A 15,744-nucleotide genomic window follows, 5' to 3' on the forward strand; every position below is an offset into this window, starting at 1 on the left:
TCTCTCCCTGTCTCTCTCCCTGTCTCCATGTCTCCATGTCTGTCTCCCTGTCTGTCTCCCTGTGTCTCTCTCTCTCCTTGTCTCCCTGTCTGTCTCCCTGTCTGTCTCCCTGTCTCTCTCTCCCTGTGTCTCTCTCTGTGTCTCTCCCTGTGTCTCTCTCTCTCTCCCTGTCTCTCTCCCTGTCTCCCTGTCTGTCTCCCTGTTTCTCTCTCCCTCTCTCCCTGTCTCTCTCCCTGTCTCTCTCCCTGTCTCCCTGTCTCTCTCCCTGTCTCTCTCTCCCTGTCTCTCTCTTCCTGTCTCTCTCTCTGTGTCTCTCCCTGTGTCTCTTTCTCTCTCCCTGTGTCTCTCTCCCTGTCTCTCTCCCTGTTTCCCTGTGTCTTTCTCCCTGTCTCTCTCCCTGTCTCCCTGTCTCTCTCTTCCTGTCTCTCTCCCTGTCTCTCTCTCTGTGTCTCTCCCTGTGTCTCTTTCTCTCTCCCTGTGTCTCTCTCCCTGTCTCTCTCCCTGTCTCCCTGTCTGTCTCTCTCCCTGTCTGTCTCCCTGTCTCTCTCTTGCTGTCTCCATGTCTCTCTCCCTGTCTCCCTGTCTCTCTCCCTGTCTCCCTGTCTCTCTCCCTGTCTCCCTGTCTCTCTCCCTGTCTCTCTCCCTGTCTGTCTCCCTGTCTCTCTCTCTCTGTCTCTTTCTGTGTCTCTTTCTCTCTCCCTGTGTCTCTCTCTGTCTCCCTGTGTCTCTCCCTGTCTCTCTGCGTCTCTCCCTGTATCCATGTCTCCCTGTCTGTCTCCCTGTCTCTCCCTGTCTCTCTCCCTGTCTCTCTCTCTGTCTCTCTCCCTGTCTCCCTGTCCTCTCTCTACTTCCTGATGATGATTGTGGTGCTGGTGATGATGATGATTGTGGTGCTGGTGATGATGATTGTAGTGGTGGTGATGATGATGATTGTTGTGATGATGATCATGATGGTTGCTGTGATGATGATGATGATTATAGTGGTGGTGATGATGATGATTGTAGTGGTGGTGGTGATGATGATGATTGTAGTGGTGGTGATGACGATGATGGTTGTGATGATGATGGTTGCTGTGATGATGATGATGATGATTGTAGTGGTGGTGGTGATGATGATGATGATGGTTGCTGTGATGATGATTGTAGTGGTGGTGATGACGATGATGGTTGTGATGATGATGGTTGCTGTGATGATGATGATTGTGGTGGTGGTGGTGGTGATGATGATGATTGTAGTGGTGGTGATGACGATGATGGTTGTGATGATGATGGTTGCTGTGATGATGATGATTGTAGTGGTGGTGGTGATGATGATGATGATTGTAGTGGTGGTGATGACGATGATGGTTGTGATGATGATGGTTGCTGTGATGATGATGATTGTAGTGGTGGTGGTGATGACGATGATTGTAGTGGTGGTGGTGGTGACAATGATTGTAGTGGTGGTGGTGATGATGATTGTAGTGGTGGTGGTGATGATAATGATGGTTGCTGTGATGATGATGATTGTAGTGGTGGTGATGATGATTGTAGTGGTGGTGGTGACGACGATGATGGTTGCTGCGATGATGACGTTGACGGTTTTGGTTGTTGTGCTGCTGCCGCCGCCGCCGCCGGTGACTGCGGTGACTGCGGTGACTGTGGTGACTGCGGTGACTGTGGTGACTGTGGTGACTGTGGTGACGGTGTGACTGGTGTGACTGTGGTGACTGTGGTGACTGCGGTGACTGTGGTGACGGTGTGACTGTGGTGACTGCGGTGACTGCGGTGACTGCGGTGACTGTGGTGACTGTGGTGACTGGTGTGACTGGTGTGACTGTGGTGACTGCGGTGACTGCGGTGACTGCGGTGACTGCGGTGACGGTGTGACTGTGGTGACTGCGGTGACTGTGGTGACTGTGGTGACTGTGGTGACTGGTGCGACTGCGGTGACTGTGGTAACGGTGTGACTGGTGTGACTGTGGTGACTGTGGTGACTGTGGTGACTGTGGTGACTGTGGTAACGGTGTGACTGTGGTGACTGTGGTGACTGTGGTGACTGTGGTGACTGTGGTAACGGTGTGACTGGTGTGACTGTGGTGACTGTGGTGACTGTGGTGACTGTGGTAACGGTGTGACTGTGGTAACGGTGTGACTGTGGTGACTGTGGTGACTGTGGTAACGGTGTGACTGTGGTAACGGTGTGACTGGTGTGACTGTGGTGACTGTGGTAACGGTGTGACTGGTGTGACTGTGGTGACTGTGGTGACGGTGTGACTGTGGTGACTGCGGTGACTGTGGTGACGGTGTGACTGTGGTAACTGTGTGACTGTGGTGACTGTGGTGACTGTGGTAACGGTGTGACTGGTGTGACTGTGGTAACGGTGTGACTGGTGTGACTGTGGTGACTGTGGTAACGGTGTGACTGGTGTGACTGTGGTGACTGTGGTGACGGTGTGACTGTGGTGACTGCGGTGACTGTGGTGACGGTGTGACTGTGGTAACTGTGTGACTGTGGTGACTGTGGTGACTGTGGTAACGGTGTGACTGGTGTGACTGTGGTAACGGTGTGACTGTGGTGACTGTGGTAACGGTGTGACTGGTGTGACTGTGACTGTGGTGACTGTGGTGACTGTGGTGACTGTGGTAACGGTGTGACTGGTGTGACTGTGACTGTGGTGACTGCGGCGACTGTGGTGATGGTGTGACTGGTGTGACTGTGACTGTGGTGACTGTGGTGACTGTGGTAACGGTGTGACTGGTGTGACTGTGACTGTGGTGACTGCGGCGACTGTGGTGATGGTGTGACTGGTGTGACTGTGACTGCGGTGACTGTGGTGACTGTGGTAACGGTGTGACTGGTGTGACTGTGACTGCGGTGACTGCCGGTGACTGCGGCGGCAGCGCCCTGGGCACAGACGGGGACAGTGAGCGCCGGGCGTCGGAGCAGAGGCTCCGCCTGCAGGTGGCCCAGCTGGAGGCCGCCCTGCAGGCCGACCTGGCCGACAAGAACCGCATCGTCGACTTGCTGGACGCCGAGAGAGGTGCGGCCGGAGCGGTCGGTGTGGCCGGAGCGGTCGGTGTGGCCTGAGCGGTCGGTGTGGCCGGAATCGCCGTTGTAGCTCGAGCCGGTGGCCGGTGGCCGGAGCCGGTGGCCGGTGGGCGAGCGTCTCCGTGTGGTCGGGTTTGGAGCGGGGGAGGTGAGGCCGGAGGATCTCTCCCGTTCGTTGGCCGCTCCCTGTTGGGGGGGGGGGGGGGGGGGGAGCATGGGGGGGCAGGGCAGGGCAGGGGGGGGCAGGGTGGGGGCAGGGGGGCGCAGGGGGGGGCAGGGGGGGGCAGGGTGGGGGTTAGGGGAGGTGGTTGGGCCAGAGCGTCGTGGCCAAGTCTGATGAAGCCACCCAGTCGCCCTCTTTCAACGGCGACGTCACACCGATGATGCTCCTGCTGCTGCTGCCCCCTACTGCTGCCCCCCCTACTGCTGCCCCCCCCACTGCTGCCCCCCTACTGCTGCCCCCCCTACTGCTGCCCCCCCCACTGCTGCCCCCCCACTGCTGCCCCCCCTACTGCTGCCCCCTACTGCTGCCCCCCCACTGCTGCCCCCCCCACTGCTGCCCCCCCCTACTGCTGCCCCCTACTGCTGCCCCCCCACTGCTGCCCCCCCCTACTGCTGCCCCCTACTGCTGCCCCCTACTGCTGCCCCCCCACTGCTGCCCCCCCTACTGCTGCCCCCCCCTACTGCTGCCCCCCCACTGCTGCCCCCCCCACTGCTGCCCCCCCCACTGCTGCCCCCCCTACTGCTGCCCCCTACTGCTGCCCCCCCCTACTGCTGCCCCCCTACTGCTGCCCCCCCCACTGCTGCCCCCCCCCCCACTGCTGCCCCCCCTACTGCTGCCCCCCCCTACTGCTGCCCCCCTACTGCTGCCCCCCCCACTGCTGCCCCCCCCCCCACTGCTGCCCCCCCCACTGCTGCCCCCCCCCACTGCTGCCCCCCCACTGCTGCCCCCCCCACTGCTGCCCTCCACTGCCCCCGCCGCTGCGCTGTGCAGGGCAGAGCGAGGCGCTGCGCCAGGAGGTGCGGGAGCTGCGAGCGAACTTCCTGGAGCAGAAGGCCCTGGCCGAGGAGCTGGCGGAGAGGCTGAGCTACTTCACCAAGGTAGCCCGGGGGGGAGCGGACATCTGTGTGGGCCTTGGTGGTGCTGTGGTGGTGGTGCTGTGGTGGTGCTGTGGTTGGTGGTGCTGGTGCTGTGGTGGTGGTGGTGCTGTGGGTGCTGTGGTGTTGCTGTGGTGGTGGTGGTGGTGCTGTGGGTGCTGTGGTGGTGCTGTGGTGGTGGTGGTGGTGTTGTTGGTGGTGCTGTGGTGTGGTGGTGCTGTGGTTGGTGGTGGTGCTGTGGTGGTGGTGGTGCTGGTGGTGTTGGTGGTGGTGCTGTGGTGGTGGTGGTGCTGTGGTGGTGGTGGTGCTGTGGTGGTAGTGGTGGTGCTGTGGTGGTAGTGGTGGTGCTGTGGTGGTGTGGTTGGTGGTGGTGGTGGTGCTGGTGGTGGTGGTGTTGTTGTTGGTGGTGGTGTTGTTGTTGGTGGTGGTGGTGACGTTGGTGGTGGTGACGTTGGTGGTGGTGGCGGTGTTGTTGTTGTTGGTGGTGGTGGCAGCGTTGTTGTTGGTGGTGTTGTTGTTGTTGATGGTTGCAACGTTGTTGTTGTTGGTGGTGGCAACGTTGTTGTTGGTGGTGTTGTTGTTGATGGTGGCAGCGTTGTTGTTGTTGGTGGTGTTGTTGTTGGTGGTGGTGTTGTTGTTGGTGGTGGTGGTGGTAGCCCTGGGGGGGGAGGGAGCGGACATCTGTGTGGGGCCTTGCTGCTGGTGGTGGTGGCAGCGTTGTTGTTGGTGGTGGTGACGTTGGTGGTGGTGACGTTGGTGGTGGTGGCGGTGTTGTTGTTGTTGGTGGTGGTGGCAGCGTTGTTGTTGGTGGTGTTGTTGTTGTTGATGGTTGCAGCGTTGTTGTTGTTGATGGTGGTGGCAACGTTGTTGTTGGTGGTGTTGTTGTTGTTGGTGGTGGCAGCGTTGTTGTTGTGGGTGGTGTTGTTGTTGTTGGTGGTGGCAGCGTTGTTGTTGGTGGTGGTGGTGGCAACGTTGTTGTTGGTGGTGGTGGCAGCGTTGTTGTTGGTGGTGTTGTTGTTGTTGGTGGCAGCGTTGTTGTTGTTTGTTGTTGCAGGAGAGCGAGGCGAACCTGGAGGAGATCGGAGAGGCGTTGCTGCTCATAAAGGTGCGGTGGTGGTGGGTGGGTGGGTGAGTGGGTGGGTGAGTGGGTGGGTGGGTGGGTGAGTGGGTGAGTGGGTGGGTGGGTGAGTGGGTGGGTGGGTGAGTGGGTGAGTGGGTTAGTCGGTGGGTGGGTGGGTTAGTGGGTGGGTGTGTTAGTCAGTGGGTGGGTGGGTGAGTGGGTGAGTGGGTGGGTGGGTGAGTGGGTGGGTGGGTGAGTGGGTGGGTGGGTTAGAGGGTGGGTTGGTTAGTGGATGGGTTGGTCGTTTAGTTGGTGGTTGATTAGGTGGGTTAGTGGGTGAGTGGGTGGGTGGGTGGGTGAGTGAGCGAGTGAGTGGGTGGGTGGGTGGGTGAGTGGGTGGGTGGGTGGGTGAGTGGGTGGGTGAGTGGGTGGGTAGGTGAGTGGGTGGGTGGGTGAGTGGGTGGGTGGGTGAGTGGGTGGGTGGGTTAGTGGGTGGGTTGGTTAGTGGGTGGGTTGGTCGTATAGTTGGTGGTTGATTAGGTGGGTTAGTGGGTGAGTGGGTGGGTTAGTGGGTGGGTGGGTGGGTGAGTGAGTGAGTGGGTGGGTGGGTGAGTGGGTGGGTGAGTGAGTGGGTGGGTGAGTGGGGTGGAGTGGGTGGGTCTCATCGGCAAACCCCTCCCCCCTCCCCCCCCCCCCACCGTGGCCACCGCCGTGGTGCCGGGCACCAGGAGCGCCGGAGGCACCGGCGAGAGGCGGGCGACGGCCCGGCGAGCCCCGCCGGGGTGGTGGAGCGGGAGGAGGTGGAGCGCCGTCTGCGGGAGCTGCAGGTGGAGCACGCCGATGTCGTGCAGGAGCTGGAGAAGACGCGCGGCATGCTGCTCATGCAGCACCGCATCAACCGCGACTACCAGGTGCCGCCGCCGCCGCACCGCCACCGCCGCACTACCACTGCACTACCACGCCACACCGCTACACCGCAAACACACTGCACCGCTAGTCTCTCTCGCTAATGTCCCACATTGACACACCTGACGTGCTTGCGTGCGGGGATGGGATTCCTTTCCAGCTGAGAACCCCCGCCTGCCGGCCCATCGCCACGTATATAATAACCTTGTTGTTGTAGTGGGGATGGAATTCCTTTCCAGCTGAGACCCCTCCTGCTTTGCCATCGCCACGTATATAATAACCTTGTTGTAGGGGGATGGAATTCCTTTGCAGCTGAGACCCCGCCTGCTGGCCCATCACCACGTATATAATAACCTTGTTGTTGTAGTGGGGATGGAATTCCTTTCCAGCTGAGACCCCGCCTGCTGGCCCATCACCACGTATATAATAACCTTGTTGTTGTAGTGGGGATGGAATTCCTTTCCAGCTGAGACCCTTGCCTGCCAGCCCATCACCACGTATATAATAACCTTGTTGTTGTAGTGGGGATGGAATTCCTTTCCAGCTGAGACCCTTGCCTGCTGGTCCATCACCACATATATAATAACCTTCTTGTAGCGGGGATCGAATTCCTTTCCAGCTGAGACCCCGCCTGCTGGCCCATCACCACGTATATAATAACCTTGTTGTTGTAGCGGGGATGGAATTCCTTTCCAGCTGAGACCCCGCCTGCTGGCCCATCACCACGTATATAATAACCTTGTTGTTGTAGTGGGGATGGAATTCCTTTTCAGCTGAGACCCTTGCCTGCTGGCCCATCACCACGTATATAATAACCTTGTTGTTGTAGTGGGGATGGAATTCCTTTGCAGCTGAGACCCCGCCTGCTGGCCCATCGCCACGTATATAATAACCTTGTTGTTGTAGTGGGGATGGAATTCCTTTCCAGCTGAGACCCCGCCTGCTGGCCCATCACCACGTATATAATGACCTTGTTGTAGTGGGGATGGGATTCCTTTCCAGCTGAGACCCTTGCCTGCTGGCCCATCACCACGTATATAATAACCTTGTTGTTGTAGTGGGGATGGAATTCCTTTCCAGCTGAGACCCCCCCTGCTGGCCCATCACCACGTATATAATAACCTTGTTGTAGTGGGGATGGAATTCCTGCTGAGAACCCGCCTGCTGGCCCATCACTACGTATATAATAACCTTGTTGTAGGGGGATGGAATTCCTTTCCAGCTGAGACCCTTGCCTGCTGGCCCATCACCACGTATATAATAACCTTGTTGTAGCAGGGATGGAATTCTTTCCAGATGAGACCCTGCCTGCTTGCCCATCACCACGTATATAATAACCTTGTTGTTGTAGCGGGGATGGAATTCCTGCTGAGACCCCGCCTGCTGGCCCATCACCACGTATATAATAACCTTGTTATAGCGGAGATGGAATTCCTTTCCAGCTGAGACCCCGGCTGCTTGCCCATCACCACGTATATAATAACCTTGTTGTAGCAGCGGGGATGGAATTCCTGCTGAGACTCTGCCTGCTGGCCCATCACCATGTATATAGTAACCTTGTTGTTGTAGTGGGGATGGAATTCCTTTCCAGCTGAGATCCTTGCCTGCCAACCCATCACCACGTATATAATAACCTTGTTGTTGTAGTGGGGAAGGATTTCCAGCTGAGACCCCGCTTGCTGGCCCATCACCACGTATATAATAACCTTGTTGTAGCGGGGATCGAATTCCTTTCCAGCTGAGACCCCTGCCTGCTAGCCCATCACCACGTATATAATAACCTTGTTGTTGTAGTGGGGATGGAATTACTTTCCAGCTGAGACCCCGCCTGCTTGCCCATCACCACGTATATAATAACCTTGTTGTTGTAGTAGGGATGGAATTCCTTTCCAGCTGAGACCCCGCCTGCTGGCCCATCACCACATATATAATAACCTTGTTGTAACGGCTCTCTCGCTGGTTCAGCAGTTCCACTGCTGGATTATTCTTTCCGCCTGAGGACGACCGCTTGTGGGGTTGCGATCGAAACGTCGTGATTTATTTTATTTTTCTACCTACCACGTGATGACTTCACTGAAAGAACCAAAGAGTATGGATTCCTGCAGTCACGAAAGCTTCAAATCAAGATCACTACCACTACCACACCACTACCACACTACTCCTACCACACTACCACTATCACACCACTACCACACTACCACACTAACACACTACTATCACACTACCACACCACTACCACACCACTACCACACTACTACTACTACCACACTACCACTATCACACCACTACCACACTACCACACTCCTACTACCACACTACCACTAACACACTACCACACTACCACACTTCTACTACCACACTACCACTAACACACTACCACACTACCACACTTCTACTACCACACTACCACTAACACACCACTACCACACCGCTGCCACACCGCTGCCACTCCGCTACCACACTACCACACTTCTACTACCACACTACCACCAACACACTACCACACTACCACACTCCTACTACCACACTACCACTAACACACTAAGACACCACCACTATCACATCACTACCACACCGCTACCACACCGCTACCACACCGCTACCACACTACCACTAGCACACGAGTGCCGCGCTACACAGCGGTGAGGATGGTGGGGCTGCGTCTCTGTGTGTGTCTCTGTGAGTGTGTCTGTGTGTCTGTGTGTGTGTCTGTGTGTGTGTCTCTGTGTGTGTGTGTGTGTGTCTGTGTGTGTGTGTCTGTGTATGTGTGTCTGTGTGTCTGTGTCTGTGTGTCTGTGTTTGTGTCTCTGTGTGTCTCTGTGTGTGTGTCTCTGTGTGTCTGTGTGTGTCTGTGTGAGGCACCGCAAAATAACCCCCTACCTCCTCGCGGTGCCGGACGGGCAACGCTGTCATGGACAGTGCCGTGGGGGGGAGGGCCAATTCCGATTGGCCTCTCCCCTCATGGCATCTGTGACCACCACAGTGGCTAAATGGGGCTCTGGATTGGTGCGAGGGGCTGGTAACCCCTCCACCTTCAATAAATTACCACTAAACCACGACTTAAGTATCTAACTAATAAGCTTGTGCCAGGGGCCCCGGGGGGACAGGCGTCTATGACGTCTCCTGGCCAAACCCCATCTGGCGGAGCCAGGACACTGAATCTTTACCTTCGGGGCTCCTCCAGAAACAACGAAAAGCCACTACGGATGGCCACGTGGAATGTTCGATTGCTCACTGCGGAGGAGAGGCTGCCACTCCTCTGTCGGGAGCTGGGCCGGTACCGCCTGGACCTCTGTGGCATTCAGGAGGTCCAGTGGACTGGCTCTGGCTCCTGCCACCATGAAGAGTGGACAGTCCTCTACTCGGGGCAGCAGACTGCCAAACAACAGGGTGTGGCTTTTCTTCTTAACAAAAGAATGAAGGGGAGCGTGGGATCATGGCGGTGAGGTGTGGGAAGCTGTAAGCCCCAGGTTACTTTGGGCTCGCCTTCCCATCACCCGGAGGCGAGGAGTGGTGGTCGTGGTTACTTTTGCCCCCACCGAAGACGAACATCCGTGGAGGGATGCAGGCAAAGCCGATGAGTCAGATGCCTTCTATGACCTCCTGTCACAGGTGCTGGCTAAAGTGGCCCCTCGGGATAGAGTCCAATGCCCGAGTTGGTCATGATGCTGGCACCTGGTCTGGAGTGATTGGAGGGCATAGGCCAGATCAGCTCAATAACAACGGTAGGAGGCTGCTAGATTTTTGTGCAGCCCATGGGCTCATAATTACCAACACGCTGTTCCGGCATCAGCGCATCCACACAACATCATGGATGCATGCCGGGTCCAAGCAAGAACATCTGCTGGACTACATCGTGATGGACCAGCGGATGCGTGCCCATGTCCTTGGAACCAGGACCTACCGTGGAGCTGATCTGCCCTCTGACCATCGACTAGTCATCTGTAAGATGCCCCTGCCATTCTTTCACTCCTGTGGTGGATGTACACCCAGGACCCCATTCCAACCTAAGGTGGCCTAGTCTAAAGCTAGCTGATGAAAGTTGGAAGCGAGAATTTCATCATCGCTTGCGGCTGGGGTTGGCATCGTCCCCCACTCCTCCTGATGTCGAGGGTAAATGGGCGAGGTTTAGGACTGTGACTCATGCAGCTGCAATGGCTGCTTTGGGTACGCGGTCCAGACCTCCCCAGAGACCCTGGCTGACAGAGGAGGTGTTCAGGATGGTTGAGAAAAAGCGACAGGCCCACTGTCACCGGCTACAGAATCCCACGTCAGAGAATGAGGAGGCTTACCGCAGCCTTCGCTAGGAGGTTCGGAGAGCTGTGAGGCGCTGCAAGGATGGGTGGTGGTCGCGGGTTGCTGAGGAGATGGAGTCTGCCTCAGTGGCCCGTGATCACAAATCTCTATTTAACTCCATCAAAAAAGTAACCTGCAGCGCCACACCTATTACCGTCATTAGGGGAAAAAACGGTGATCCAATCTCCGACCCCCAGGAACAGGTTTGCAGATTTGCTGAGCATTTCTGTGAGGTCCTGGGGGAGGGAAAATCCCTCAGCCAGGAAAACATCGTGGCACAAAGTGGGGATGACCATGCTGAGGCTGCGGTGCCTCAAATATTGGAAGAAGTCACCCCCTGTGAGTGGCTGGCTGAGGTGCCATCTGTTGAGGAAGTACTGAAGGCGATCCGGAGTCTGAGACCAGGAAAGGCAGCGGGCAGAGATGATCTCTCAAGCGAGGTGCTGAGGGAGGGTGGCGTTTGTGCACAGACTGCCCTATATGACATCATAACAACGGTCTGGACCACTGGACGGGTTCCGCAGGATTGGAACGATGCCCTGGTGGTCCCCCTTTTTTAAGAAGGGGGACCGCACAGACTGTAACAACTACAGGGGCATCTCACTCCTCAGTGTGCCGGGAAAGGTCCTGGCAAGGATTATTCAGCATCGCCTTGCCAGGCACGCTGAGGAGAGGCTTGCGGAGCCCCAATGCGGTTTCAGGAAAGGGCGGTCCTGCACAGATGCCATATTTTCTGTCCGTCTACTACAGCAGAGGTGTAGGGAATTCCAACAAGACCTACATCTCTGCTTTATTGACCTGGTCAAGGCCTATGATACCATCAGTAGGCCTGGGCTCTGGGTTGTTCTTCGTGCTTTTGGAGTACCTGACCCTCTGCTCACGATCATTAAGGACCTTCATGATGGTGAGCGGGCCCGGGTAAAACTACGTGGCCGGGAGTCAGAGCCATTCCCTGTACACCTTGGGGTGCGACAGGGATGTCCTCTGGCTCCCACATTATTTAACATCTATTTTGACCACGTAGTTTGTGAAGCCTTCAATAGCTGTACCGGGGGAATCTCCATATGGTACAGATATAATGGGAGGCTGATCGATGCCCGGGTGTGGTCAAGGGATGGCTCCCAATTGCTCAACCACGTTATGTATGCTGATGATTTGGTAATAGCTGCCCATTCAGAGGAGGAGTTGGAGACGCTGCTGCTGAGACTGGAGCGTGCCACTAAGAGGTGGGGCCTTACCATCAGCCCCACCAAAACTAAGCACCTGCCTGGGTATTTTGTACCATCGGACACTCCACCCCCACAACTCCCAATCGGTGATGGGGCAGTTGTAGAGAGAGTGGAGAGTTTCCCATACCTGGGCAGTGTGCTTATGACTGGCTCCAGTTTAACAGCAGAGGTCTCACTCCGAATCAGTCGAGTGGCAATATCTTTTCATCGGTTGCGTAACGCTGTGTGGAAGCTACCTGGTCTGTCGCTCCGCACTAAGCTTCAGGTCTTTTCGGCCACGGTCATTCCCTCCCTTCTCTACGCTTGCGAAACGTGAACCCCCCTAATGGAACATCTTCGCCGGTTAGAACATTTAGGCTGGCCTGCCTACGATCCATCCTGGGTTTAACCAGACTGGATTGTGTGAGGAGCTCACAAATCCTTGAAAGATCTGGGCAAGGTCCCATCGGTGAGCTCCTCCGGCGGGGAAGGCTGCGATGGCTGGGTCATGTAGCCCGCATGCCCAGCCACCGCATGCCGAAACAGCTTTTGTTCGGCCGGATTGAGGGGGCTAAGCGGGCGCGGCACGGGCAAGAGAAGAGATGGAGTGATGTGGTACAGGAGGACGTGGAGCTGAGTGGACTTGCCGATGACTGGTACCAGCGGTGTCAAGATCGGCCTCTGTGGAGGAGGCTCGTGAAGGATGCTACTGGGCAGTTGGAGGCAGTCGCCCTCCAACAACAACGGAGGGCGGAGGAGCGACGCTCACAACAACGAGCGGAGCGCCGGGTGGCTAAAGCACAGCAGGTTGCCATAGTAGGGGGCACAGGTGGTGCATCAGCCAGTCATCTCAGTCAGTCGACCTGTGGCACCTGGGTCTGCCCCGTGACCTCCTGCCAGCGGGCGTTCGACACTTCACGTGGCCTCAGGGTGCACATAGCCTGGCACAAGCATCGTGGTGACGTCACCGCCACTTAGTGGCGAATGGCGGTTGTTGTTGTTGTTGTTGTGTGTCTGTGTGTGTGTGTGTGTATCTGTGTGTGTATCTGTGTGTGTTTGTATCTGTGTGTGTGTCTGTGTGTGTCTGTGTGTGTGTCTGTGTGTGTATCTGTGTGTGTGACTGTGTGTGTGACTGTGTGTCTGTGTGTGTGACTGTGTTTGTGTGTATCTGTGTGTGTGTGACTGTGTGTGTGTCTGTGTGTGTGACTGTGTGTGTGACTGTGTGTGTGTCTGTGTGTGTGTGTGTCTGTGTGTGTCTGTGTGTGTGTCTGTGTGTGTGATTGTGTGTGTGTGACTGTGTGTGTGTGTCTGTGTGCGTGTGTCCCAGGTGGAGCTGGAGGCGGTGGCACAGCAGGTGGAGGGCGCCCGCCGGGAGGCTGACGAGCGGCAGCGGCGCCACGCGGACGCCCTGGGGACACGGGACACACAGCTACACCGGCTACGTGGTGAGGGGCACTCACTCACCACTCACTCACTCACCACGCACTCACCACTCTCTCACTCACCACTCACTCACTCACCACTCACCACTCTCTCACTCACCACTCTCTCACTCACCACTCTCTCACTCACCACTCTCTCACTCACCACTCACTCACTCACCACTCACTCTCTCACTCACCACTCTCTCACTCACCACTCTCTCACTCACCACTCTCTCACCACTCTCTCACTCACCACTCACTCACCACTCACCACTCACTCACTCACCACTCTCTCACTCACCACTCACTCACCACTCACCACTCACTCACTCACCACTCACTCACCACTCACTCACCACTCTCTCACTCACCACTCACTCACCACTCACTCACCACTCACTCACCACGCACTCACCACTCACTCACCACTCACTCACCACTCACTCACCACGCACTCACCACTCACTCACCACTCTCTCACTCACCACTCACTCACTCACTCACACACTCACTCACTCACTCACCACTCTCTCACTCACCACTCACTCACCACGCACTCACCACACTCACTACCCCCACTCACTCACCACTCACTCACTCACCACTCTCTCACTCACCACTCACTCACTCACCACTCACTCACCACTCTCTCACTCACCACTCACCACTCTCTCACTCACCACTCTCTCACTCACCACTCTCTCACTCACCACTCACCACTCACCACTCTCTCACTCACCACTCTCTCACTCACCACTCACTCACTCACCACTCTCTCACTCACCACTCTCTCACTCACCACTCACTCACTCACTCACCACTCTCTCACTCACCACTCTCTCACTCACCACTCACTCACTCACCACTCACCACTCTCTCACTCACCACTCTCTCACTCACCACTCTCTCACTCACCACTCACTCACTCACCACTCACCACTCTCTCACTTACCACTCACTCACTCACCACTCACCACTCTCTCACTCACCACTCACTCACCACTCTCTCACTCACCACTCACTCACCACTCACTCACTCACTCACCACTCACTCACCACTCACTCACCACTCACCACTCTCTCACTCACCACTCACTCACTCACTCACCACTCACTCACTCACCACTCACTCACTCACTCTCTCACTCACCACTCACTCACCACGCACTCACCACTCACCACTCACCACTCTCTCACTCACCACTCACCACTCTCTCACTCACCACTCACTCACTCACCACTCTCTCACTCACTCTCTCACTCACCACTCACTCACCACTCTCTCACTCACCACTCACCACTCTCTCACTCACCACTCTCTCACTCACCACTCACTCACCACTCACCACTCACTCACTCACCACTCACCACTCACTCACCACTCTCTCACTCACCACTCACCACTCACTCACTCACCACTCACTCACCACTCACCACTCTCTCACTCACCACTCACTCACCACGCACTCACCACACTCACTACCCTCTCACTCACTCACCACTCACTCACTCACCACTCTCTCACTCACCACTCACCACTCTCTCACTCACCACTCACTCACCACGCACTCACCACACTCACTACCCTCTCACTCACTCACCACTCACTCACTCACCACTCTCTCACTCACCACTCACCACTCTCTCACTCACCACTCACCACTCTCTCACTCACCACTCACTCACTCACCACTTTCTCACTCACCACTCACCACGCACTCACGCACTCACCACTCTCTCACTCACTCACCACTCACTCACTCACCACTCTCTCACTCACCACTCACTCACCACGCACTCACCACTCTCTCACCACGCACTCACTCACTCACCACTTTCTCACTCACCACTCACCACTCTCTCACTCACCACTCACTCACCATTCACCACTCTCTCACTCACCACTCACCACTCACTCACTCACCACTCACCACTCTCTCACTCACCACTCACTCACCACGCACTCACCACTCACCACTCACTCACTCTCTCACTCACCACTCACCACTCACTCACTCACTCACCACTCTCTCACTCACCACTCAATCACTCACTCACCACTCACTCACTCACCACTCACCACTCACTCACCACACTCACTACCCTCTCACTCACTCACCACTCACGCACTCACCACTCTCTCACTCACCACTCTCTCACTCACCACTCACTCACCACTCTCTCACTCACCACTCACCACTCACTCACCACTCACTCACCACTCACTCACTCACTCACCACTCACTCACCACTCACCACTCTCTCACTCACCACTCACTCACTCTCTCACTCACCACTCTCTCACTCACCACTCACTCACCACTCACCACTCACTCACTCACCACTCACTCACTCACCACTCACTCACTCACTCACCACTCACTCACTCACCACTCACTCACTCACTCACCACTCTCTCACTCTCTCACTCACCACTCACTCACTCACTCACCACTCACCACTCACTCTCTCACTCACCACTCACTCACCACTCACCACTCACTCACCACACTCACCACTCTCTCACTCACCACTCACTCTCTCACTCACCACTCTCTCACCACTCACTCACTCACTCACCACTCACTCACTCACTCACCACTCACTCACTCACCACTCACTCACTCACCACTCTCTCACTCACCACTCACTCACTCACTCACCACTCTCTCACTCACCACTCTCTCTCACTCACCACTCTCTCACTCACTTACTCACCAC

General features: G+C 56.3%; 1 protein-coding gene across 1 annotated transcript in view; it reads left to right on the top strand.

Moving 5' to 3' along the window:
* The window catches only part of LOC116957030 (protein fantom), an 84,737-nt gene that overhangs the window by 39,856 nt on the left and 29,137 nt on the right, over positions 1-15,744 (top strand). The window contains exons 12-16 of the mRNA XM_076055109.1: positions 2,884-3,023; positions 4,026-4,132; positions 5,184-5,234; positions 5,918-6,100; positions 12,927-13,044. Of these exons, the coding sequence (XP_075911224.1) occupies positions 2,884-3,023; positions 4,026-4,132; positions 5,184-5,234; positions 5,918-6,100; positions 12,927-13,044 (599 nt within the window). The remainder of the gene's footprint in view (positions 1-2,883; positions 3,024-4,025; positions 4,133-5,183; positions 5,235-5,917; positions 6,101-12,926; positions 13,045-15,744) is intronic.

The sequence above is a fragment of the Petromyzon marinus genome, chromosome 69 (assembly GCF_048934315.1).
Source record: "Petromyzon marinus isolate PM22_M1 ecotype Great Lakes invasive population chromosome 69, UKy_Petmar_22M1.pri1.0, whole genome shotgun sequence".
Classification (NCBI taxonomy): Eukaryota; Metazoa; Chordata; class Hyperoartia; order Petromyzontiformes; family Petromyzontidae; genus Petromyzon; species Petromyzon marinus.